Below are 26,890 nucleotides of genomic sequence, written 5' to 3'. Positions count from 1 at the left end.
GCAAATATCTACAAATAAGAATTTAAAGAAATTATTTCTTCAATAGACACAATGCTTTCAGATATAGATATGAAAGGAAATACAAATGAAATAAAAAATAAAAAAGAAAAAAGTATTTAATTAAATTAAATTTTAAGAAAATAAATTATTTTAATAAAATTTAGTAATTTGGATATCATATAGACTTTTAGATGAAGAATCTAAGAGATTTTATATCGAGTAAATATCTTTAAAAGAAATATAATAATTATATATATATATTTATTTTATTTTATTTTATTTTATTTTATTTTATTTTATTAGGAAATTAACTTAAGATTTTATTCCTGATCAATTCTATAATGTTAATTATGTTTATTCAGAATTAGAATAATTTATTAATTTAGGAAATGGTGTTTTATCTTTATAGTAAAGTGAAACTAACATATGAAAATTAAAGTAATTTCATTCTAATTTTACATTATTTATTTATAAAATTTAATATCAGATAAAAAATTTAAATATTAATAAGATAAAAATTTAAATTATTAATAAAAATTATAATTTAAATATATTAATAATTTGTAAATTTTTAAAAAAATTAATCAATTATTTTTTTTAAATAAGAATAAGTAAAAATAAAATGAAATTTAAAAAATATTTATTAATATAATCAAATATTTAAAAATATTATTAAAAAATTAAAAATAGTAATTACGTTTTAAAAAATAATTATATAAATTAAAATATGCAATTTTGCAATTTAATATATTTATATAATAAAAACAAATTTATAAATTTGACATAATCAGCTTTGTTAATTAATTATTTATTTCATTTTTTTTATGACATCTTCATTGTTTAAATTAGGTTATTTGCATATATTTAGTACCCATTTATGATTAAATATTTCTTTTAATGCTAATCTTTTATTGGGATTATAAGCAAGCAACAAATTAATTAAATCAATAAATTCATCACTATAAACAGCTTTATATTTTTTGGTAATATTATTCCAATATTACTCTATTTTTTCGTGAATAAAAAAACTATAATAAGGATCTTTTATACTAGCTGCTTAATAAAATGGTGGAAATCCACTTACCATAGAGAATAGGACAACTCCTAAAGCAAATATGTCAATTTAAAAAGGATTATAGGCTTTATTTTCTATTATTTCAGGAGCCATATACATAAGGGTACCCAAATTTTGCTATCTAAATTTGTTAACTTTACATGCAAATTAAAAGTCACACAATTTAATATTGAAGTTATCATCTAAAAGCATGTTTTCGGGCTTTAAATCACGATGTGCGCATTAGTGTTATTATAAAAAAGATAGAATATGTAACATCTATATAAAATAATATCTTGATAAGGGTTCTTCAAAAGGCTATTTAGAAATATATTCAAATAAATCTCCATTTTAGTAATATTAAAGAACTAAATGTAAGCCGTCAAAATAATAAGTTTATACTAAGTTTTGATTTTATCCTAATTCGCTTAATATTTCTACTTCGTTTTCAGTATTTGTGACTATCTCTTTGTACTTTTTTATTATTAATTTATTCTTACGATAATCTTATGCAATATATATATGAGAATATTTTGTTGTTGTTAATAATTTCACTATTTATAAGTCATATATAGAATCTATTTGTATGTCTATTTGAATAGATGTCATTCTAATATTTTTCTTTTTTTTTTTATTAATTTTTTGCTTAGTTTAATTTTTTTTTTAATAATATTAGATATAATTGTTTATAATATTAAAAAATTAACTTTTTTTTTGTTCTTGTATTTTTCAAAATTATATAATTAAACACATTTTAAATGATTAATTTTAATTTTTTATCATTAATTATTTTTATAAATTTAAAATTTACAATTTAAATATTTTTTATTATATTAATAATAATTATTTTTTAATAAAATTTTAAAAGTAAAAATCATCATCATCATAGACATTATTTATTTTTATAAATATTGATGTTTATAAACAAATTTATTTTAATATTAAAGATTATATAATTTATATTTTTTTTGATAAGCAATGAAAATATTTATAATTATTTCAAATATAAATTATTATTTGTATGCAGATTTTTTAAAAATAAAATAAAATATATAAATATAATTCCTCTAACAAAACAAAATTATGATTACACAAAAAATAGCAAATGATCCATCTTGGATACCATTTCATGTAGTGGCATATACAAGTGAAGAAAATGGTAATAAAGCTGATACATTATCAATATAAGAGAACAAAACCTAAAAGACATGGGAAAGTTCACGAACAGGACAATATCCGATTGAGATAATTGTTCGCTTTCATTACAGATCTGATGTTTATCATGTTTTATTGTAATCTTCATAAGAAAAAAGTGTTCCGCATATAGAGTTTTATATAGGAGATGGTTGGAGCGGTAGTTTTTCAGATTGTGAATATAAATTTGCAGGGTAATTAAATTATTTTTTAAAAAAGTTATTTTTTTTAAGTAAAGGAGAAAACATAATGAATGCACCAGTATAAATAAAATTAACAGGGATAGGAAATTATTTAAAAGTTAAAATAAATAAGCCGAGTTCAAGAAATGCAATGAATCCATTTGGATAAGTATGTTTAAAGACATTAAAAATATATGGAAGATACACAAACTATCTGAGTAAAATAAATAATAATGAAATTTATGAGGATTCAAATAAAGATAATGTTGATAAATTATTAATTGGTTTGGGAATTCCTATTGATATGATAGGTTGGTTTGATTAAGATGCAAGAGTATATGATCATGCCCCTATTGATTAAGAAACAAGAGTTACCTTAAGAGATATGGTAAAAATTAAAGATTAAGCCATTATTGAGGAAGATTTCGAAGGATTAAAAGTATTAGGAAAAGATATTAAAATTGTTTTTGATATTGGAAAGAATATTTGGAACATTTAAAGGGAAATTAAATTTTTTATTGCTAAAGAAGATTATTTAAGAGTAATTGAATTAAAAAAAAAACTTAAAAAATTATAAGAATCAAGAGATAGTTATGATGCTTTGTACGAAACATCTAGATATGTAGATTCTAACTGTTTTATTTTATATTAATATTTTTTTTAAAAAAAACACAGGAGAATATGATTGTTTTAGATAGACCGAGTTCAGCTGATTATTTAAAGGTTTTTTTAATTATTATATTTAATAAATATAATAGTTATATAAATAATTAAAAAAAGAGGCTTTAAGTTTTAGAAGATGACGAATAAAGATAAGCTTATGAAAGAAGAAAATTAAGAGAAATGGAAGAAGCTGAAAGAATTAGATTATTAAATGAATTAATGAGAATGTAGTAAATGCAAAATTAACCTGAACAAGTATAAGAATAGTAGTAACCTGAATTAATATAATAGTAATAACCTGATTTGATATAATAGTAATAACCTGAAGAAAAACTACTGAGTGTATTATTTTATTTAAAATTTAAAAAATATAAAAAATAAGGATCCAGCTTGGTGGGAAAAAGATAAAGAAACTTAAATAATAAAAAAAAAATAACCAAAGATTAAAAAAAAAGAAGAATAAAAAATCGAAGTAAATTTTAACAATCCAATAGCGTTTAATTAAGGAGACATAGATTTAGAACTTTATTTAAAGCCTTTGCTTGTATAAACAAAAGAAAAGTTACCAGAAATATCTTCAGAAATTCTTCGAAGGTTATTTCATTTAGGCTATTTGCAAATATTTGGTACTTAATGTTGGACTGCATTATATTCAGAAAATTGGCGACATAGAGAAGCTTCTGCATAAGCAGTTTTAAATTTTATAGAAATGCCATTGCCTGAAAAATATTTAAATGGTAATTCCAAACTTTTATTTTTAGCTTGTATGGAAATGGCGAAAACGGCATCTGAAGATAAAATATTATAAATATATTTTATAGGTAATAAAATTTATATATTAACAAAGGATATATTAATTGAAAAAATAAGGTTTAAAAATATTATCTACTGCACTAGCACCTCCAGTTTGTGGAAGTGATGTATCTCCGAAAATTATAAATTAAGCATTGAAAGAATTTACACCAATGCTAATTAATAAAGTAGCAGAATTGAATTTTCGTTCTAGAGATATTTCTCTCCATACTCTATTATCTATTTATAAACATCCTGTCGCTGAAATTGGATAACTAATTAGTGCTTGCTTAGAAATTTGTATTGAAAATCCTAACTTTTAGTCTTTGTATATTCCTCCTTATAAATAGCCTTATAGGCTCATGATGGCTAGATTAGAAATTGTACTTAATATAATATAAGAATCTGGTTATGATGAAAGGCAATGGAATTGGTTGGATGTTTTTTAATTTTTATTAGCTCCATGTCTATTTCATCCTTCAAATGAAGTTAGATTGCTTTCTATAGAACTTATAATTGCACTTTATTAACTTTTAGGATAAGAAGTAAGAGATGCAGTTGATTTAATAGAAAATTTAAAACCGAATTTAGTTGAATTAATATATCATAGATTAGACGAAGCTAAAGATGTAGCAGATAAAAATTAAAAATTAAGAGAAAATCAATAAAATTAGCTTACTTTAGTCAGAGAAACTGAGGATCCGATTATGGAATAAACACCTCCAGGTTCGGTTTCTTGGAATTAAACTTAAAGATAAAAGTCTAGATAAGAAATAGAAAAAAAAGAAATAGAAATAGAAAAAGATAAAGAAGAAATAGAAAAAGAAAAAGAAAAAGAAGAAATAGAAGAAAAATTAAAAAAAAGTAAAACATAAATAAAAAAAAATTAATTAAAATAAATAAAAGGCGTTGTTGTATAAATTGATGCCATTTTTAATGTTCAAGAAAGTAAATATCCACATATTGTCTTTGTGAGTCTTTTTCCTGGAGGCTCTTTTCACTAAAATAAAAAAATTGATAACTTCACTAAATACATTTCTGATTTTGATTGGAGTTCAAGTATAAATTCTCCACATTTTAAACCAAATCACTTTACTTTTAGAGAAAACCTAGAACCTAAATCATTTTTTTTGGTAGAAGTAAAAAGTATAAATTTAAGTAAATAAAATAATCCCACTTTCGATAATGTTGGATGGACTTGTATACCTATATATGAAGGATAATAAAATAATATTTAGGCTGGAATTTTTCAAGTTCCTCTTTATAAAGGAGACTCTGTGGCCTCAATTATAGAAGAAATGAAATTTAGGAAACCTAGTGATATTTTTAATGAAAAATTAAACTAAAAAAAAATAACTTATTTAACTTTTACTTCAGTTTTAATAAGAATTGATGAGTTAGAAAATCTAGTAAATTTTATTATTACTTTTATTATTTTAAATATTTATTGTATAGACTCATTTTTAATAAATATATGATATAAATAAAATTGACTAAAGATATATCCCACCCAAAGATTATCAAAAATGGATTATTGATGAAAAGAGTTTAGAAAAAATGTAAAAATCAAAAGATTTAATGAATAAAATTATACCTAAATCAACTAACGTTAATGAATATAATAAAACTATTATAGAAGTTATTTAAAAATTATTTTGATTAAAAAATAATGTATTATTTATGTATAAATTATATTTAAATTATTTATAGATTAAAATATATTTAAATAATTTGAAAAAAAAAATTTAAATAACTTATGTATAAACTAATATTTATATATATATATATATATATATATATATATATTTATATTTAAATATATATTTTTATATTTAATTTATAAAATATAAATTTTTATAATTTGTATTATTAAAAATTATATAATATTCGCCTTTTTATAAAAATTAAATAAAAAGTGTTTTTATATTATTATAATTTAGTTATCTTAAATTAAAACGTTAAAGTATAAATTTTTATATTAACATAATATATATATTTATATATATATTATAATATATATATATATATTTATATATATATATATTTAATAATTATATCATATTTTCATTTATTAAAATATTAATATTAATATTTAATATTTTTCATTATATTTTTTAATATTTAGAATATATTTTTGTTTATAAATCTTTTTAATTTAACTTTTAACTTAATATATGAATTATACAAATATATATATAATAAAAACGTAAATTATAATTAAATTAAATTTTAATATATACTTATAAATTAAAATTTTAAAATTTTATATAAATTCAATATAAATTTTAATTTTATTTTTAAATTTGTTTTATTTATTTAAACTTTTTAAACTATTTAAAATCAGAATTTTTTAAAGAATTAATTATTTTTTATCTGAAATTTATTACTTATTATTTACTTTAGTATAAAGTATTAATAGTAATAAATATTTGTTTTTAGTATGATTTTAGTTTACAAAAAATTAGTTTAGTAAAATTGAAAATCTAACTTAAATAAAGTATTTTAAATTTTATTTCTGATTAATATTTTATGTCTTAAGAAAAACTTGCATAGATATAAATTATAATATAGAACATAATAAGAAAATAAATTATGTTTTTTCTGTTTATTTCACTAAAAGATCTATAAAATTTGTAAAATTGAACCGTATATTTTTTAGAATTTTAAAAGAAATCAGCAAAATTCTTGTTCATATTATTTTTTTAATATTTAAAATAAAATACTTAATTAAAAAGAAATAGAAATATATTTTTAGAAACTATTTATTCTAAATTTGATTTAGATAGTTTTAATACTATTGAAATACTTAAAAATCAAAAATTTTGTGAAGTAAAAAATTAAAGCAAAACCTTAGAATAATACTAGTTATATATTTCAGCCTCTAATGCTTAATAAATTCTTTATGATTATTTGATAACTAAATTTGAAGTAGTAATTAATAAAAATCAATGTAACTATTTATATTTATGGGAACTAAATTGATTCACTTATATAATAAATACATTTATATAAAACTTCAACTTGTTATACCGATTATGTATAACATGCACTATAAAAGAAAAATTATATTCATTAAATTCAATAAGAGAATGAAATCGTTATAAAAAAGCTTAAAACAGTAACTCTGGAACATAACATGTATTTGATTACACCCACATCACTATTAATCAAAAACGATTAAAGTAAAGAGCAATGGATTTTTGAAAGACAATCTATTTTTATTTTATTTTTATAATATAAAAGCCTTATGCTAATTATATGATACATTAATTATTTTAAAAAACATAAATATAATAAACAAAAAAGAAAAATGGATTATGATTTTTTTTTAATTTATAGAATTTTTTATAAAAAAAATATATAATTATATTTTAATTTTTAACATATTTAAAAAAAAAAATGAATAAAAAAAAGCAATTATTCATTTTTCTAACATTTTTTTTTTAATTACATTCTAAAATAATTTTCAGAAAAATATAAAAAATAATGTTAAAAAGTAAAAGTTTGTGTTTATTTTTAAATGTTTGAATATTCATTTTTGATTTTGAATTAAAATTACCTACATTTAATAATTATTTTACTAACTTTTAATATGAATTATATAATAATTTAACTATATGTTTTTAATATAAAAAAATTTGTAACTATAAATCTTACTCAATGAATTTCCGCATTTTTACGAATTAAGACAAATATCTTTTTTTAATAAATAAATTTAAAAATTCAGAAATGTGTATCATTAGATTGAACAAAAAAATAATTTAAATATATATAAAAATACATATAATTTAATATAAAAAAAATAACAATAAATAAATCTAATAAAGATATATTTAGTTTAATTAATATATATATTTCTATTAATAGAAAATATAAATTTATATATTTATTAAATATTAAATATATATATATTTATTTTAAAAAATATATCAAATATTTATAATTTATTATTTATTTTCAAATAAAATCAAAATTATTTTTAACTTAATTTTTTTTATTAAAACAAATTATATTTTAAATTTATAAAAATTAAATTTCAATACAATAATATTATTATGATTTATTTTGATTAACAAAACATAATAATTTAATATTCTTTTTTAATCTTTAAATACATTAATTATTTATTTAAATTAAATATTTTTTTTTATAGTAATTATATAATATTATTAGCTAGACAATTTTGTTTAATTTTATCAATTAATTTTAATAGATATCATACATATTTTTACATCAAATGAATTCAGATGAACTAAAAAACGAAAGTAATAAATTGTTTACAAAAACTCTTGAAATATCTCCACAAAATCCTATTTTAATATTTTCTTAATATGTAGAGCCTATTTTAATAGCTACAAATTAATCAAATTAATTTGAAAGGAAAAAATGTTAATTTAAAGGCGGCTAATCAAATTAACTTCATAAATAATTTAAAGTTTAAGATAATTAAAGATAATCAACATTTTTAAAAAATAATACTAAAGATATCATTGTATCATAAGAAGAAATTGAAAGTTTAAAAAATGAAATTATAATATTGGAAAAAGAATAATAAAATAAAAATAATTAAATTGATGTAACAGAAAAATAAATCAAAGAAATAAATGATTTTGAAATTTAAATTAAAAAATGGTTAAATGGAGCTTAATCTGCTATTATCTAACTTCATTTAAAATTAAAGGAATAGGATAATGATTTAGTAATTTTTTTATATATTCTTTTTACAAATAAATATAATAATTAAAATATTGTATAATTTGTTATCTAAATAGTTTTAAAAATAAAAAAACCAATAAAATTTTTGCATTTTTAAAATATTCATAAATATATTTACTTTTTCGCCGAAGTTTTTAATAAATTTATATAATAAAAATATAATGTGATTTATTTTTTAATTAATATTAATAAGTAGAAATTAAATGATGTTGTAAAGATGTTAAAAATTAATCCAAAAATAATTAAATACGATTTAGAAAGCGAAGATTTTATTGAATGAACTAATTGATATAAATGTTATATAAATAAAAATTTGTAATTATAATTATGTGAATAATTATTTTTATATTTATAATTTTCTTTAAATTATACTATAAAACTATATTTTTTTTTATATTAATACATTTTTAAAAAAAAAATATATACATTTTAAATTTAAAATAAATAAAAAAATATCTAGAAAAATAAATAAAAAAATGAACTAAGAGCCTTCAATTATCGAATTAGAACATACAATAGGATTTAGCGGCAAAATTCCAAAATCAGTACATGTTCATTCAAATGGCGAAGATTTTTTATATATATCAGGAGCTTGTATTGTAGTAACAAATTTAATGAATCCTCACAAATAACATTTTCTTCGAGGACATGATAATTAAATATCCTGCTTAGCATTATCAAATAATGGTCTTTTAGTAGCTTCAGGTTAAATAGGTGATAATTCAGATGTAATAATATGGGACTTTGAAAAGAAAAAACCGAAATTTCGTCTTTCTGAACATGATTATGAAGTCGTTGTAGTATAATTTTCACATAATGATTAATTATTATTTAGTTGTGGAAATGCATAAGATAAAAAACTATTTGTATGGGATACATCAAATGGGTAAATTTAATAATTAATTTTTTTTTTAAAAAAAAAAAAGTTACATAGTTGCCAGTTGTATTATATTTCCTGAAAAAATAACTACAATGAGATGGGGAGGATATGCAAAAGACATTAAACTTCGAGATACAGCGAAATATTAATTCGCAACAGCAGGAAATAAGCAAATATGTTTATGGAAACTGGATTCAAAAACAGGATAAATAGAACATGAATTTATTAATACAGGATCAGTAATAAGAGAATACAAATGCCTTGAATATTCTAAAAATAGAGAAGATTATTTATTTGCAGGAACCACTTCAGGAGATTTTTTATGTTTTTAAATAAAAAATAAACTTCTTATTTGTGTTATTACAGTTGCTGCACTTGGAGTTTAATCTATCCAAGCCATAAACATAAACCATATTATAGTTGGATGTGGAAATGGACAAGTAAATTTATATAAAACTAATGACAATTAAATCGATTCTGTAGCTTCTACTTAACTTTTTGGAAGTGTCAATTCCATTTCTTGCATGGTTTCCGGATAAGAAACAATGTGTGCAACTGATAAAGGATTTATTTATAGAGTTAGAAATGATAATTTACAAAAAGTAAAAATATCTTAGTAAATTTTTTTTAATAAACATGAAAAAAAAAGGTCCTTCATTGTGAAAATCATACTGACTCTGTTTTATTTTTAGCTTATCCGCCTGGAATTTCTGATAAGTTTGCTTCTTGTAGTGAAGATGGTTCAATTAGATTATGGAATATTGAATAAGATTATCTTGTTGTTTCTAGATGTTTTGCTTCTAATGCAGGGCATCCTTTATGCCTTACACATAATGATGAAATAGTATTAAGTGGATGGTAAGATGGTAAAATTAGAATGTTTAATAGTGAAAACGGAAATTTAATATGGTAAATAGATAATGCACATAAAGGAGGTGTATAAAGTATATGTTTAGGCAAAAATTTGAAGTTTTTCTGTTCTGGAGGACTTGAAGGAGAAGTTAGAGTATGGGAAATGAGATCAAGGGAAATGATTTCTCATTTAAAAGAACATACTCATAAAGTTTCTAAAGTCAAACTTATTGGAGATTAAGATGCTCATGTTCTTTCTTCTTCTAAAGATAGAGCTTGTAAATTTATTTATTATTCTTTTTTAATTTTTTTATTAGTACTTTGTTGGGATTTAAAAAACGAAAAACGTATTAATGCACATATACAGAGAATGGGAGGTATAAATTCTTTCGATACAACTTAAGACCATTAAATTGCTATTACTACTGGTTAAGATAGATAAATAACTTACTGGAATCTTAATTAGTCTAATCCTACTAAAATTATTCATACTTCTAAAGATAATAAAGCAGATGATGAATGTATGTGCTTACACTTATCTAATAACGGAAAATATTTCGCTACTGGAGGGTCATAGTAAGTTGTTAAAATATGGGAATTTTCTACTGGAAAACTTGTTGGAGAAGGTAAAGGCCATTCTGGAACTATCAATACAGTTTGTTTCTCTTTTGATGATAAATAAATTATTTCTGGAGGATGTGACGGTAATATATTTGTTTGGAATATATTTGATTGAAGAAAATTAAAAATTATAAAATACATATAAATAAAAAATATTTATTATTTATAAAGTTATATAAACATTTTCTTTAATTTTATAATAATATGTCAATAAAAATTTTAAAAAATATATTAATTCTTTTTTTTATTTTTAAATTATAGAATCTAAAATATTTTAGCAATAATATTTATAGCATTAGTAATGCAATATTAACTATTTATATTTGATTTTAAAGAAACATATATCACTAAAAATAGCATTTAAATATTATTATTTTAGAGTTTTATTTTAATAAAAATAACTGAAGGATTATAATAAAATTGTCCTTTAAAAAAAATATTGTTTTAATTTTAATTTAGATTTTATCTAAAATATATAAATTTATAAGATATTTAAAAATAATTTTTTTATATTATTTTCACACAAATTTAATATTTAAACTAACAATTATATATTCTTTATATTTGAATTAAATAATAAAATTCACTCTATTTTAAGTAGTTTATTTATATAATCTTTAATTGTCTTTATTTATACTATAGTTTTTAATGGTATGATACTAAGCATTGTTGTAGTCCTAGCAGTCTTAAAACATTAATAAGAAATATAAAAAATAATAATTTTTTTACTTCTCTAGATATTTTAGTTATTATTGGAATCCAAAAGCAAATATATATGAAAACCAATAAAACCATGAAACAAATAAAAAGAGTAACTCTAGTTGTTTAATTAGAACTTATTTGTCCTTATATATTTTGTTTAAATTTAGTCACTAAAGCCTTTAGTAAATTTCTTGCATAATCATCTTACATTTCATCTTTAAATGCATAAAAATAATAAATTTAAATATATGTTTTAATTAATATAATTTTATTTACTTATTTCTGTATATATTTTTAATTTTAATATGTTTGCAATCTTATTTTTTGTTATATCGTTTATAACTTAGGCTAAAACAATGTTTTCTTCTGCTGGAAACTCTGCATTTGGATCTTTCAAGAAATTATTATAAAGAGTTATAACGTATCTAATATTTTCAAAATGTCTAATAATAGCTAATCCTAGACCCTTTTAAATATATTAAAATTAATTGTAATTTTTTTTTAATTAATATTGCTAAAAAATATAAAAAAGTGATAACTTCTTTTATAATAGAATTAGCAAAAGCTTCACAATCTGCTTGCTTTTTTACCAATAATTCTTGAATAATAATACAAGCATTTAAATCATTAACAGATTCAAAATAGCTATTATATGTACTTGTATGATATACTATATTCTTAGCATGTTCCTAATATATTTTTTTTTTATTTTTTTATATAATATAAAATAAAATTTAACAGTATGCATATTAGTATTAATTTCATTTAAATTCATCATTATGTTATTAATAGTGAATTCAGGCTTTTAAGCAGTTATACTAAATTCTTAATCAAGAAATGTTTTTCTCAAAGCATTATTAGCAAACGTATAATAAGATTCAGATTAGCATGTAGAGTTCATCTCACTAACAATAGATGCTAGTGAATTTTATAAAGAAGTACTAACAAAATATGTAGCAATAAAATAACCTTCTAATAAAATAAGACTTAATAAAAATTTTATAATGAAATTTCTTTTATCAATACTTTCCCATTTGAATTTTCTTTTTTTTCTTTTTCTACTAATACCTTCTACACTATCCTCTTCTTCTTAAATAATTTCATCTTTTTTGATAAAATGATTTTAAATAATAATTATAAATAAAATAACCTAATTCACTAACATTATCATCTTCTCCTAATTACATTCCATTTTAAAATTACTCACACTTAGAATAAAATTACTTTATTTAAGCAACAGGAATTTCTAAGAATAATTTAAGAACAGTTTCTTAATTTTTACTCACAAAAGAAAAAATAGGAGTGATAAAACAGAAACTAAGTACACAAAAAATAATAGAAATAATTAAATAAGTAATATAAGTTTCACTTTTTGATTGTATGTAATCAACTAAATCTTCTACATAATAATTAGCCGATTATTTTAAAGCTAAATAATATTCATTTAAAGCGTTATATTCAATAAAATACATTTAATTATTATTGACATAACTATCTATTTAGCCACTTCTAAGGTTTAAACTTGCAGATATAAACTATAGAGTAGCTTAATTAATGTCGACTTTTAATTCCTTTACTTCTCCCTACTAACTTGATTTTATAATTACTGTTTGTTCAGAATATAAGCTTATTTAGTCTGCCTGCATTGAGTTTGAAGATTAAAAAAGTTCTTGCTAAATTTATTATAATTCTTATATTGAGTTATCTAAATCACTTTAATCAATAGATAAAGTATCACCAAAAACAGGATATAAACCATAATTTACTAATCTGTAATTATATAATTTAAAAAGAATTCTTTATACTAATGATTATCTGATATTACTCTTATGTTTTATTTTGTGTATTTTTAAAATTTATAATATAATTTTTTTACTTTAGCAACCAAATCATAACATGAATACATTAAATTAAATTAATTTTAGGTTGAAATATAATTAATAATTGCAATAATTCCTAAAATTAATAATATTACTACTCCTGACCATTTAAAAATTTCTAAACTACCATTAGAATTTGATTTATTTTCATTTAGAATTTAAACTAATTTCTACTTATTCTTAAACACATTTGTTTCTGCAGATTCGCTTTCATTATATTCCAGTTAGCTAACTTATTATTTACCTCCAGATTCATTTTTTTCTTATTTTATTTTTTTAATATATAAAATAATAATAAAAATAAACATTATTCAAACTATTATCCTTATTCTTCTTCTTCTTCCTCTCCATCTTACTCATCTCTTTTCATATCTTCAACATCAACTAATTAATTTCTTATTAATCTTACTGCACGGATACCTTTTCCATAATCAACTTATAATTTTTAAGCATTTTATTCTTCAATAAAATCTTTTTCTCTATTCGATTGATCTATTTGGTGTGTAGAGAAATTCATAGCGATATCAATATTTTTTGAATCTAAATAAGAAAAGTAAATAAAATATCTAAATAAAAAAAACCTATTTATGTATTATTTTGATATAAAAGAGAATTATCGACTTTGCACATCTAAATATTAGCAGTATTTTCTCCATTAAATTAATGGTTTTCATAATCGTATCTAAAAATAAGTTTATATTAAATGGAACTAATATTATTTTTTTTAGCTCTTGCTGAACTTAACTAATTAGTATTTTGTTAATTTTCTTCATTTGTTTCAAACATATTTGGAGTATCCTTTATTATTTTCTCAAAACGAATTTCGTATCCTAATATAACTTTGTTTCCTCTAAATGATATTTCCTTTACTTAAATATTAAAGTTTTATGCTTGGTTTAGAGTTGCAGTTAATTATATATTATGTCCTCCTTTTTATTTTAATAGAGGTAATAATTCATTAAATTCTGGAATTAAATCAATTATAGAAGGTTTTTTTTTATTTAGTATCCCTAAACTTAATTCAAAAAGGCTTATACAATCTATTTATTTTAATATTTGTGAATAAATAAATTATTTTTTAAACTTGGTGTTATATTTGTAATTTCTAAATCAGATTTATTTGTAGTCATATAAGCTACTAATTTAAAATATTTTTCTATTCTTACAGTTGCTATAAATTAGGTTCCGTGCAAATAGCTTGGAACATACTATTCATTTTTTTTTTAATTTAAAAAAATATTGTAATAATATCTAATTAATTTACTCTTATGTACATATAACTAGGAAAAATATAACCATTTTTTTATTTTCCAAACAAAAGCCTTTCCTTATTTAATACTTTAGATTCTAAATGATGTAAATAATCTTCTATAAAAGAATCATGTTATTCAGCCCATTATTAAGGCATTATATGATTGATTTTTCGATCTTAATTATTTTATAATAAAGTTAAAAAACCTTAAATATAAAAAAATAAATACTTATGAGTTCAGATTTTGAATACCCAAAATACATGGCAGCAGTTTAATTTAATGCTGATATCCTTGCAAATGATACCTTTTAAGAAATTTAAATATAAATAGAAAACCTAGATATAAAAATAATACATCTTCTGCAGAAATAGATATTAATCCAGTTGATTCATTTTAAAAATCATTAATATTATTCGTAGTTTTACTTCTATCAATATTTCCTCCTTATGATGTTTTTAATCTTTAAATAAAAAATTTAAATAATACATCTAAGGATTATAATACTTCTAAATGACTTCAAAAGCTTATTCTTTATCATTTAAAACATCAAGAAGATATCTAGCATATGTTCTTAATAAATTAGGTGAAATATCAGAATTTATTCTATTTTATTTTTTCCAACTATCTTTAACAAGTTAATTATAGTAATTAAGTTTCGTTCCAATTTCATAAACCCTACATAAATCAGGCGTATCTTCAGATAATTAAGACCAAAAATCCATATGAAGGGCAGTTGACTATTCAATATTATTAATAAGTTCTTTATTTCCGCTATCAGATGTTATTTCATTTACATTTTCATTATTATTTTTATTTGAAACTGTATTTTTTCTTGCTTCCATCATATTATCTTCGATTAATTTCTTATATCTAAAAATTTAAAATTATTCATCTAAATAAGGTCTTTCTTCTTATGCAAGTTCAAGTTCTTATAAAGCTTATTAGGCACTCTTCATTTTATCTAATAAAAAAAGTGCATGATTTACACGTAATTATGTACAACCTGGAAATTTTGTTAATGCTAAAACAAAGATACGTTCAATTAAATAAACTAAAACTACAAATTTATCTTTTATTTCATCATCAAATTATCCTGCCTTAGCATCTTTTAAATTTATTTAATACAAATGATTTCTAAATATATGTATATATTTTTTTTGATATAATAATATACTTTTAATAAATTTTTTTATTTTTTTTTAGTTCATGTTTTTTTATTAGCATGGACAATCTTCTCTATTACATATAGTTCTATGATAGTCTACAAATCCATCTAATATAGCAGCAATATTTCTATCCGAATCTTTTTTAATTAACAAAAATATTAATTAAATATAATATAAAAAATACTATAGTAATTAAGGCATCTGGTCAAATATAAAATCTAAGAAATAGCTTAATTTAAAGAATCAAATTTATTTGAATCGACCATCATAAGATCATATCTATATTCTCTTCTCAAAAAAACAATTGAAATGAGAAAAGGAATTCCTATAAACCAAATATAAGCCACACCTTTGAAATCAGTAAAAACCATAATTTAACCAAAAATAGTAATTAATGTAGTCCAAAAAATTACTGCAGCTTAAGAATTAGTTACTTTATTGTACATATAATTTAAAATATTTGAGGATTTATTAAAAGCTAAAAATATATTCATTGAATTTGCAGTTATTGAAATTAGTATTAAAATGAGTAAATCACTTGTATCTAAATAAGTAAACCCTAATACTAAAAATGTCTTAAAAATCATCATCTTTATATCATCTCTTCCTGATAATCTTTTAAAATATAAAAATATAGTTATTTATTTTTTATTTTACTTTATTATTATTCTGTTTGATATATATCTAGATTCAAAATTAGTGATAGTTGCTAAATATGTAACAAAAAACAGTAATAAGGCAGCAACGCCTGCGAAAAATGAATGTAACAGATTATTACCTTAATAACATTATACTTCCACAAATATTTTATGCATATATTATCCTTAATCATTTGGTTTACACCTCATTATACTTAAAAATAAATCGAAAAACGGTAGATATAAAATAGGTAAAATTATTTAGCAGAAAATCTAATTTTTATAAAATATATTTAAAAATTATCTTTAAGAAAATACTTTTATGATAGATATGGCTCCAGATAAACCGGTAATTCCATTTTTAATTTTACAAGAAACATATAATATTAAGAATAGCATTAAACTGAAAATACCAATAATAGCATAAATTGCAACTACTAATTAATCAAAAGAAGTACACTATGGGACTATTAAAAAATATCCAAAAAATTTTTCAAGACTATTTGCTAAATTAACTATAATCCAAAGATCTTTTATCTAAATTTTATATTAATTTTAATTTTAGTTATTTTATTTTATTACATCAGTTGTAAAATACCAAAAAAATATTTAAAATGTCTCTATAAATATAAATATTACATATATTATAAATGAAAATGAATCTCCTTAATTTATTAAATGATATAAAATTTCAAAAATGACAAATTTGAGTGAATCTTGCATTTTTTCAAGACTACTTTTATCGTCATCGTCATATTATATTTAATTCATTTTTTTATTTTTAAAATTTAAAATTTATAAATTAATTGTTTTAAAATAATATTGAATTAAAAGATTAATTATTTAAAATTAAATTTAAATAATAGTCATAAATATTTCTGTTTATTATATATTTTATTTATTTAAAATTTTTAAAAATTTTAAAGTTTAAAATATATTAAAATTTTTAAAAAGTTTATATAAACATTATTATTATAATAATAATTTAAATATATATATATAAAAATATTTATTTTTTAAAAAAATATTTTATTTTCTTTATATAGTAAATAAATCTAAAATGTATTCAGATAAAACAAAGAAAATATTTAAAACTAATAAATATTAATTTTTAACTTATATTTTTTTAATTATTTTATAAAGAATAATTTAATAATTAAAAAAATAAAATTCATAAAAAGAAATTAAAAATTAATAAAAAAATAAATATAGATACATTCATAAAATATTAATCAGATTTCATATATTAAAAATTAAATATTTTCTTTAAGTATTTGTATAAGATTTTTCTTCGGGTAATGTATAAATAAGTACGAATTTTTAAACAGATAAAATAGAAGCAATAAAAGTGATGCATCTTTATTCATTAAAAACAGACTATGTAATAAAGATGTTATAATCTGAAAAAAATATAATTAAAAATCTAAAACATGAAAACCTTGTATATCTATTTGATGTATTTTAAACCTGAAACAAAATATATATTTATTATCTCAATATTATAATTAAGATGATTTAAGGCAGATGTCAAAAAAAGACAAGAAATACCAGAAAAATAAAGTATTCAAATAATATAAAAATAATTTATAAAAATTAAAAATTCTAAATAAATACCAATATACATCTAAAACTGATCTTTGGTGTATTGCATTAATATTATATGAAATGCTTTATGGAAAAACTCCTTAACAAGCTAAAAATTTAATAAATTTAGTCTTCTAAATAGATAATTAGCTATTTAATTTTCAGGAAAACCTTATATATCTAATTAAATAAAGCTTTTTATATAAAAAACTTTAGGTTATTAAAATAAGATAGGCTTAGTATTCTAGAGATTTACAAATTTAATATTTTTTATTAACACTATAAATATAAATAAAAATACAGAATATAAATAATAAACATAGAAAACATATGTAAATAATTAATTAAGATTTAGAAATATGAAAATAATAAAAATACTGAATATTTTTATTAGAAATAAAGAGATATAAAAATAAATCCTACTCAAAATAAGAATAATAAATAGAGGAATTATGGATAAATATTTTTTGGAAATCCTAGAGAATTTAATAAATGTCTCCAAAAAATTTCTTAGTTTAGATTTAAAAACATCTGTATTTTAACACTTAAAAAATAATTAGCCTATTGAAAGTATTAAATTTTATTAACTTTTATTAGTAAAGTAATTATTAAGAGTCATCTACTTAATAATATATAATAAATAATAATCTAAATTATTACAAAAATATAGGAAAAATCAAAAATCAATCAGAAATTCGTATTAAGATATTTTGAATTTTAATGGCCTTTTTAAATTGAAAAGTTTATGTTTTTATTAAACAATCATTAAATTATAATTATTTCAATTCTCAAAATAACCTAATTTGATAAAGACTATATAATTCTAAATATTGAAAACTGTTAAGAATATAAAAAAAATATAATTATAAAAATATATATATTTAAGCATCTATTAAAGGATAAGAGTTCACAAAAAATAAATTTTTAATGAAGAAGCTTAAAAAGATAATAAATTTGGTATAATTTATAATTAAAGATATAAAGTAAAATAAAAAAATAAATGGCTTTATTAATAAATTTAAGATTTTTTAATTAAGTTTATTAAGGAAATTAACGATTATATCCTTTAAAATATCTAAGAGTAACACAGTATAAGTCCCTGAAAAATTATACCCTTTCTAAACATAAGTATCATTTTTTTTAATCTGTTGATAATTATTTATTCTTTATTTACCTTTAAAAAACATTATACTTTACAAAAAGGTTGATTTTTAAAAAAATATATTCAGACAAGATCTCACCTTCTTTACTATAATAATAATAAAAAAACGATTTTTATATTTTGTTAGAATATACATAAGTTAATAGATTATAACTAACTTTTGTAATTAATTATATAAAATTTTAAAATAATTTAATATTAATTAAATAAATTTTAAATATTAAAGGAAAATTTAATTTTTCCTAAACATAAATAAATAGGTTAGTTAAAAAGTAAAATTAAACATGCATAAAATTATAAAGTAAAAGCAATCTATTAAAAAGCAGAATGTCGTTTTCAAAAAGTAAATTCCTTTTTTTTTAGACGACTTCATATTACTAAAAGCAGACTTTTTTTTTAAACAAACACCATTTTTTCTAAAACACAATAAATACATTTTAAAAAAATACTTATTCTAGTAAAAATAGATTTAGTTTATTAAAGCAGAATTAATTTTAATTGAAAAAAAATTATAAACTAAACTTTATATTTTATGTTTACTTTGATATATAACGATTAATATATATGTAATTTTAAAGTTTATTTAATATAATTAAAATATGATGAAGTTTTTTATTTGTATTATTAATTAAAAATTATAATTTTGGGAAAAAAAATAATTTATATGTTTTATTTCTGTTTATCCTCTAAAATATATATGCATATATATATATATATCATAGTAATTTTTTAATTTCTTCAAAAATTACTTAATTAAATTTTTTAAAACAATAATAAATAAATATATTAATATTAAAATAAATAAAAAATAAAAAATAAAAAAATGAATAAATAAATATATATTTTTTATATATATATATAAATATATATATATAAATATATATATATATATATATATACATATATATATGTTAATAAATTATCTCATCCATACATATATTGTAATATGTTAATCTTTATAGTTCTATAAATAAATAATTTATTTTATTTTTTAATTTAAAAAAAAAAACACAAATTTTAATATTTTAAATAAAGTTAATTTTAAAAATATATCTATTATAATATTCGAATAATTATTATAATTTTTTTTTTATTGTAAGAAAATTTCTGAATTTGTAAAATAAAGTTTTTTTATTAAATATCATTTTCGCTTTTTTTATTTTTTTTTACTTTTTTATAAAAGTCATTTTAATTTTATAGATTATAATATTTTTATAACATTTAATACATGCTATTTTTTTTCATAGTTTAATCTTTGATTATAATTTTAATATAATTAATTAATTCATTAAATTAAAATTATTATTTATTAGTTTCAATTTATAATAATAAATTTTGTTAAACAAATTTTAATTAAATTATTAATATTTGTAATTTTTAAAATGATTTTATATATTATTAAAACTATATTTAAATAAATCATGAATTCAGTTTTTTTTTAATATTTTAACTAAATATATTTATTTTTTTATCAAATATAAAAGAAAGCTGATATTTATTAAATATATGCTTGAAAAAATTTATAACTAAAATAATTTTCTATGAGTTTATAATTATAAATATATTTTTTGTTATTTTTTGCTTAATTTTTATTTATTATAAACTAGCTTATAATTAAAATATATATTTAGAAAATTTAAATAATTAATTTTTATTTTTATTATATTATACAAAATATTTATAAATCAAATATATTTAAAATAAAAAATATAAAAAATTATTTAATAATTTTTTATAAAAAAGTTTCTTTTATTATTTTTGAATAGAAATAGAAGAAAACTAGATAATTAGATAGGTATTTAAAATTTAAATAATACGATTATTCTAATGAAAAATATTTTCTTTTGACAATGTTCTTTAATAAAAATTCAACTGATTAAACTATTTAATAGTAAAAAATTAAACGATTGAATTTAAGGAATAGAAGAAAAACAAAACAAAAATCGTATGATTTAATTTTTTTACAGATTTGTTTTTGGTCTTATGTTTGAAATTATTTTATTTTTATTTGTTAAAATTTAGTGTGACTATAATGTATAAGATTTTCATTTATTTAGTTGTACTATACTTGGAATAATATGAAATCTTTTATAACTCTTATTGTTATATTTTCAAAGACAATGTTGCTTTAATTAGTTCATAATTTAAATATATTAAATCATATTTAAATTTTATTTATTTTTAAAAAACTATATTTCATTTTATTACTAAAATATATAAGTATAGTTTGAAAATTAATAAGATTTTATAGAATATCTTTTTTTAATTTCTTTATAATGATTTGAGATATTTAAAGTTATAAATATATTTTATTTTAATATAAATTTCAATATTGTTATTAATTTTTAAATATAATTTTATATATTTTTATATATAAGATTTAATTATTATAAATATAAAAATAGTTTTATAATATTTTTTTAAGAAATTACGTAATATATATATATTAATTATTTTAATCTATATAATTAATAATAACACATTTTATTTTATAATTCATATTAGCATATATATTATATTATATTATATTAATTATTAAAAAGAAAATATTAATAAAAAATGAAAAATATATTGCTTTTAGGTTCCGGATTAATGTCTGAAACAGTAGTAGATTATCTTTTGTAGCGTCCTGAAGTAAAAAATTAATAAAAAAATACTTATCAAAAATAAAAAGAACTATATTATGATAGCTTCAAATATTGAAAAGGATGCTTAAGCTATAGCTATTCGTAAATAAAGATGTAATAGTTCATATGTTGATGTTAAAAACGATGTATTAATTTTATTAATATTTCAATAATTTGCATTTTATTTAAATAAATAGTAAAGCTTATAATCTTTAATTTAAAATGTAGATATTGTAATAAGTTACGTGCCAGCAGTCTTCCATCCATTAATTGCGAAGGTTTGTTTAAAATTAAAGAAAAACTTAGTGACAGCAAGTTACATATCTCCTGAAATGGCTGCTATGGATAAAGAAGTAAGAGATTCGAATTTAACGTTTTTAAATGAAATTGGTTTAGACCCTGGAATTGACCATTTAGCAACTATGAAAACAATAGATGAAGTTCATGAAAAAGGAGGAAAGTAAAAGCCAATAGTTTTTATAATTTTTTTTAAATTAATAAAAAAAGAATAATAGAATATGAATCCTGGTGTGGGGGTCTTCCTTCACCAGAACATTGTAATAATCCTTTAGGATACAAATTCAGTTGGTCTCCAATTGGTGCTTTATCAGCTTTAGCAAATGATGCTAAATATTTAGATAATGGAGAAGTAAATAATATTTTATATTTTATATTTTTAAAATTAACATTAAAAGATCAAAATTATTCAAGGTTAAGATCTCTTATATAATTCAGAACCAAAAGATATTTGTATAGCTTTAAGATTAGAAGGCTATCCTAATAGAGATAGTTTAAACTACTAGAATATTTACAATTTAAAAGATTGTAAAAAAGTACTTAGAGGAACACTAAGATATATTGGGTTTTCCACTATTATTAATAGTTTTAAAGAGTTAGGATTATTTTCTAAAGAAATTGCTACTCAAAATGAATCTTGGTTATCTTATTTTGAAAGAATAACCGAAGAAAAAAAGCCTTAAAATGATTAAACAATCTAAGAAGTAAAGTAGTTTATTTTAGATTAGAATAATGATGTAAAAACATAGCTATTATTATAAAAAATGATAAATATAGTCCTTTCAAACAAAAATTACTTGAATTTAAATATTTAAGAAAAATTAAATATAGCGAAATTAACAATAAATGCAATAAAATATTTTGAGTTTTTCAATTAAAATCATTAACTTTCTAATGAAAAAACTATTCTTGAAAATTTATGTTCACTTTTAGAAAAAAAGATTTCATTAGGACCTTCAGAAACTGATTTAGTAGTAATGTAGCATATTTTTAAAATTTAATATAAAGATTCTGATAAAATTATTACTAGAAAAAGTACTCTTATTATGCTTGGAGAAAAAAATGGTAAAACTGCTATGGCTTTAACTGTTGGAACACCTACAGGTGTTGCTGCTTAAGTATTTTTTTATTTTTTTAAGATAATTTTTATTAATTTTTTAAAAATAAAAGTTAATTTTAGATGGAGTTATTATAGAAAAGGGTGTTATTATTCCAAATAAAAAATCTATATATGAACCCATAAGTTTACTACTTGAAAAGGAAAACATTAGATGTGTTGAAACTGAAACTGATTAATGAATATTATAAATATATATTAAAATAGATAAAAATCTATATTTTTTATTAATAATAAATTGATAATTTTTTTTTTAATAATCAAAAAAAAATATATAAAAAAAAAAATTAAAAATCCTAATTTTTATGGAAGATCCTGAAAAAAAACCATTAAATAAAGGAGGAAAAGGTGATGATTCTGAAAAAAAAGATCCAAATAAAAAAGAAGAAGAAGAAAAAGGTTGTTGCGATAAATTTGCTGCATGCATAGAAGCAACATGCAAAGTAACTTTTATATATAAATTTGATAAATAAGTTAATTTTTAATTTTACTTAGTTTTTATACAAAATTACAGTTGCAACATGTAATGCAATTAAATCATGTTTAGCATTTTTTTGGTATCCCGTTAAAGAAAGGTGTTGTTTATGTATTGATAATTGTGATAAAAAATTAAATCCTTGGAAAGATCCAAGTTATACTCATGTCTGAGATATTTTATTTTATAATAAATTTTTGTTATTTATATAATTAAATATAAATACGAAAAATTAAATTTTAAAAAAGTTAAAATATGTATTTTTTGTATATAATATCAATATTTTGACTTTAAAATATAGTTTTTTACATAATAATTTTTTTTTAAAAAAATATATATTATATTGTTTTATAGATTAAATATAAAAATAAATAGTAATATATTACTTTGATTTTATAAGAAGAAATCCTATGAAAAATAAAAAAATAATATAACTATATTATTAAAAAATATTTGTCTTATATTTATGTCAATAAATATAGATTTATTTAAAAATAATCATAAAATAAATAATATATTTAAATTATTAAAGTTTATATATTTCATAATTATAGTTTTAATATAAATGTCTTTCATTATACTTTAAATTTTATTTAAAAAATATAAATTTTTGACAAATTAAAAATAAAACTAATTATTTTATTATTAAAGCAAATAGTATAAAAATTATCAATTTTTTTGTCCTTCTTTTAATAATTTACAATAGTTAAAATAAGGATTATCTTCTTATCTATCTTTAAGTTAAATATTCTTCTATTTTAATTTTAACTTTGGTTCTTCTTAAAAATATTGACTTTAAATTAACTATTACAAATATATATTTTTTTATTTTAATTTTTTTAAAAAATACTTCTAATGCAGTAGGTCTATTATCATATTTAAGAATCAATTTTAAAAATCGAATTTCAGACGCATTAGAAAAGCAAAATATATCTTCAAAATTTTATCTTTCTTTCGGTTTAAAAATAACTTTACCAAAATCAGGCATTTAAATAATACTTGGCCAGTTTTTTTCACAGGGATCTCCTAGTAAATCTGATATTTTACATATTTATTCGATTTCATTATTTCCATTAAACAAAGCATAACCTAACAAAAGCTATGCAAAAATGCAACCAAAACTCCAGATATCAGTTTAATAATCATATTATCTATATCCAAATAATTATTCTGGAGATTTATACCATCTAGTAAATCCTTCTATCGAATATTATCCTTCTTTTTTAATTATAGAAGATCCCAAATCACCTATTTTTATCTCGAAATTATCAGTTATTAATATATTAGAAGGTTTAATATCTCTATGTATTATATTTTTTTTATGAATTTAATCCAAACCTAATAAAATTTAATATGCTATTTTTTTAATCTTTTTATTTTTTATATAAAAGTAAAAGTTAGTAAAAAAAACACTTTTGAATGGCTTAATGGAAAATATGAATTTTCTAAATATTATTTTAAATCATATGGAACATACTCAAGTATAATCTAACATTTGTTTTTAAAAATGTTATATTGAATCAATTAAACAACCTTAAATAAAAAGAAAATCAGACAAGTTTTTATTAAAAAATAATAATACATTTTTACAGCCTTTTAATAATTCTAAATTATTAATTTCTCGTAAAATTTTATTTTTATCATTCCCAAAATACAATGTTTTTATTGCAAATATCTATAAATCTTTTAATCTTATTGCTTTAAATATATTTCCGAATGCTCCAGATGATATTTATTTTTCTATTTTAAATTCTTTATTTTCTTCATTTTCTAAATTCATTTTTTTTTATTAATTAGAAATAATATTTATTTTTTGAAATTATTTAAAAAATTATTTTAAGAGAGAAGGTATAATATATTTTTCATATAAACAAAAAATATAATGCTTTTTATTAATGAAATATTTTATCTATTTTTACAAATTAAAAAAAAAAATAGTTTTGCAATTTATATATTTATTTATAGTCTTTTGTGATATTTTTTTATATTCATTTTTAATTATGGAGATTATAATTTTAGTAATAACTACTATTATTATTACATATCTAATTTTTTCTATATCTTTTTGTATTAGATGAAGAAAATTCCAAATAGTTTTTATTACGAGAATATTCAGGAGTAAACTTCAAATAATATTCATTAAAGTTTTCTTAATCTTCAATAAACTTAGCTGGTTTAATTATATATTTGCTATTTTTTTTAATAGACACATCTAAATTTTAATTAAGATTAAAATTCTATTATTATTTATCTATTTATTATAAATTAAATATAATTTTTATTTAATATATAAAATTATAAATTACCATTTTTATTGATAATATTTACATAATTTTTTAAATTTTCATCATTAAATTTAATTTTTAAGTGTTCATTAGCTTCCTAGTCATTCTATTATATCTATTAATTAAATGTACTGTATTAATTACTTTAATCTATTTTTTGATTTAATTATTCCTGTTTTTATTACTCTGAATTATCTTGATTACTATTAATTTTTTTTTTTTTAATTGGACTATAATAATAAAAATTTTAATTAATTTTTTTTTATTATTTATGTTTCTTTATTTTATCACTAATTCTAATTTAGTTTTAATTAAGATTTAATCTACTTATAGGTTTAGGCATATATTTTTTTCCATTTTTAGTTTTTTGATATTCAATTTCTAGCATCTGACATAAAACTATACCTTGAGTATTTTCTTCACACCTAATCTCCTTTTCATATAACTCTTAAAATAAAAATAAATAATTTTTTTTTAAAAAAAAGATAAGAAGTACGAATATTTTTAGCAATATGCATTCTATATCTTTTTTAAACTAAATTATTATTTTAATCTACAAGGTTTCCTTCAGTTGTTGCTAAAAATTTGTATATTTATAATAATTAATTTTATTATATAAATTTAATTAATATATTTTTCTTTATATAAATTCAAAAAATAATTTTTTTTATATAAAATATTAATTCTTCTGATTTATTTTGTTTAAATAGTTATTTTTTTATTAATCTACCGCATATATAAACGACTTTA

The 26,890-nt window shown here is 18.3% G+C and overlaps 8 protein-coding genes across 8 annotated transcripts, besides 26 other annotated features; 5 read left to right on the top strand and 3 right to left on the bottom strand. All coding sequences in view use genetic code 6, as the record gives it.

The window, feature by feature from the left end:
• Positions 1–260: 260 nt before the first annotated feature.
• Positions 261–301: a microsatellite.
• A 184-nt stretch (positions 302–485) lies between these two features.
• Positions 486–560: a microsatellite.
• Positions 561–616: 56 nt separating this feature from the next.
• Positions 617–676: a microsatellite.
• Positions 635–714: a microsatellite.
• Positions 715–2,183: 1,469 nt separating this feature from the next.
• On the top strand, positions 2,184–2,501 carry IMG5_119880 (hypothetical protein; the record flags this gene model as incomplete). The annotated part of the gene is made up of 1 exon (XM_004034411.1): positions 2,184–2,501. The coding sequence occupies one exon, from the start codon at positions 2,184–2,186 to the stop codon at positions 2,499–2,501; it is 318 nt and encodes a 105-aa protein (XP_004034459.1).
• Positions 2,502–2,581: 80 nt separating this feature from the next.
• Positions 2,582–5,544, top strand: IMG5_119870 (hypothetical protein; the record flags this gene model as incomplete). The annotated part of the gene is made up of 5 exons (XM_004034410.1): positions 2,582–3,052; positions 3,106–3,433; positions 3,483–3,914; positions 3,964–5,294; positions 5,341–5,544. The coding sequence occupies 5 exons, from the start codon at positions 2,582–2,584 to the stop codon at positions 5,542–5,544; spliced, it is 2,766 nt and encodes a 921-aa protein (XP_004034458.1).
• Positions 3,356–3,419: a microsatellite.
• Positions 4,654–4,718: a microsatellite.
• Positions 4,654–4,736: a microsatellite.
• Positions 4,666–4,724: a microsatellite.
• Positions 5,545–5,653: 109 nt separating the features above from the next.
• Positions 5,654–5,709: a microsatellite.
• Positions 5,654–5,717: a microsatellite.
• Positions 5,654–5,720: a microsatellite.
• Positions 5,654–5,727: a microsatellite.
• Positions 5,695–5,760: a microsatellite.
• Positions 5,761–5,871: 111 nt separating this feature from the next.
• Positions 5,872–5,929: a microsatellite.
• Positions 5,872–5,932: a microsatellite.
• Positions 5,872–5,949: a microsatellite.
• Positions 5,883–5,949: a microsatellite.
• Positions 5,885–5,949: a microsatellite.
• A 1,804-nt stretch (positions 5,950–7,753) lies between these two features.
• Positions 7,754–7,802: a microsatellite.
• A 1,236-nt stretch (positions 7,803–9,038) lies between these two features.
• Positions 9,039–9,079: a microsatellite.
• On the top strand, positions 9,078–11,069 carry IMG5_119860 (WD40 repeat protein; the record flags this gene model as incomplete). Its single annotated transcript, XM_004034409.1, has 3 exons — positions 9,078–9,487; positions 9,528–10,083; positions 10,131–11,069. 3 exons carry the CDS (start codon positions 9,078–9,080, stop codon positions 11,067–11,069), a joined length of 1,905 nt encoding a protein of 634 aa, XP_004034457.1.
• A 754-nt stretch (positions 11,070–11,823) lies between these two features.
• On the bottom strand, positions 11,824–17,364 carry IMG5_119850 (hypothetical protein; the record flags this gene model as incomplete). Its single annotated transcript, XM_004034407.1, has 16 exons — positions 11,824–11,871; positions 11,933–11,938; positions 12,000–12,122; positions 12,196–12,345; positions 12,396–12,760; positions 12,807–13,482; positions 13,533–13,780; positions 13,843–14,076; positions 14,118–14,576; positions 14,621–14,744; positions 14,801–14,964; positions 15,018–15,093; positions 15,144–15,249; positions 15,276–15,894; positions 15,964–16,092; positions 16,140–17,364. The coding sequence occupies 16 exons, from the start codon at positions 17,362–17,364 to the stop codon at positions 11,824–11,826; spliced, it is 4,752 nt and encodes a 1,583-aa protein (XP_004034453.1).
• Positions 17,365–17,494: 130 nt separating this feature from the next.
• Positions 17,495–17,545: a microsatellite.
• Positions 17,546–20,111: 2,566 nt separating this feature from the next.
• Positions 20,112–20,177: a microsatellite.
• Positions 20,178–20,186: 9 nt separating this feature from the next.
• Positions 20,187–20,249: a microsatellite.
• A 761-nt stretch (positions 20,250–21,010) lies between these two features.
• Positions 21,011–21,050: a microsatellite.
• A 420-nt stretch (positions 21,051–21,470) lies between these two features.
• Positions 21,471–21,509: a microsatellite.
• Positions 21,510–21,871: 362 nt separating this feature from the next.
• IMG5_119840 (saccharopine dehydrogenase, putative) lies at positions 21,872–23,562 on the top strand (the record flags this gene model as incomplete). Its single annotated transcript, XM_004034395.1, has 6 exons — positions 21,872–21,973; positions 22,014–22,112; positions 22,164–22,426; positions 22,474–22,615; positions 22,662–23,381; positions 23,434–23,562. The coding sequence occupies exons 1-6, from the start codon at positions 21,899–21,901 to the stop codon at positions 23,560–23,562; spliced, it is 1,428 nt and encodes a 475-aa protein (XP_004034442.1). The 5' UTR covers positions 21,872–21,898.
• Positions 23,563–23,685: 123 nt separating this feature from the next.
• Positions 23,686–24,036, top strand: IMG5_119830 (hypothetical protein; the record flags this gene model as incomplete). The annotated part of the gene is made up of 2 exons (XM_004034388.1): positions 23,686–23,823; positions 23,876–24,036. 2 exons carry the CDS (start codon positions 23,686–23,688, stop codon positions 24,026–24,028), a joined length of 291 nt encoding a protein of 96 aa, XP_004034435.1. The 3' UTR covers positions 24,029–24,036.
• A 704-nt stretch (positions 24,037–24,740) lies between these two features.
• IMG5_119820 (protein kinase domain protein) lies at positions 24,741–25,635 on the bottom strand (the record flags this gene model as incomplete). Its single annotated transcript, XM_004034375.1, has 3 exons — positions 24,741–25,193; positions 25,269–25,388; positions 25,438–25,635. The coding sequence occupies 3 exons, from the start codon at positions 25,633–25,635 to the stop codon at positions 24,741–24,743; spliced, it is 771 nt and encodes a 256-aa protein (XP_004034422.1).
• A 162-nt stretch (positions 25,636–25,797) lies between these two features.
• IMG5_119810 (hypothetical protein) lies at positions 25,798–26,554 on the bottom strand (the record flags this gene model as incomplete). Its single annotated transcript, XM_004034368.1, has 2 exons — positions 25,798–26,106; positions 26,162–26,554. Coding segments are annotated over 2 exons (654 nt in total), but the record flags the coding sequence as incomplete, so codon positions are not given.
• Positions 26,555–26,736: 182 nt separating this feature from the next.
• Positions 26,737–26,816: a microsatellite.
• Between the last annotated feature and the right edge of the window lie 74 nt (positions 26,817–26,890).

The sequence above is a fragment of the Ichthyophthirius multifiliis genome, assembly GCF_000220395.1.
Source record: "Ichthyophthirius multifiliis unplaced genomic scaffold scaff_1120509250961, whole genome shotgun sequence".
Taxonomy (NCBI): Eukaryota; Ciliophora; class Oligohymenophorea; order Hymenostomatida; genus Ichthyophthirius; species Ichthyophthirius multifiliis.
This window is presented reverse-complemented; position numbering and strand designations above follow the sequence as displayed.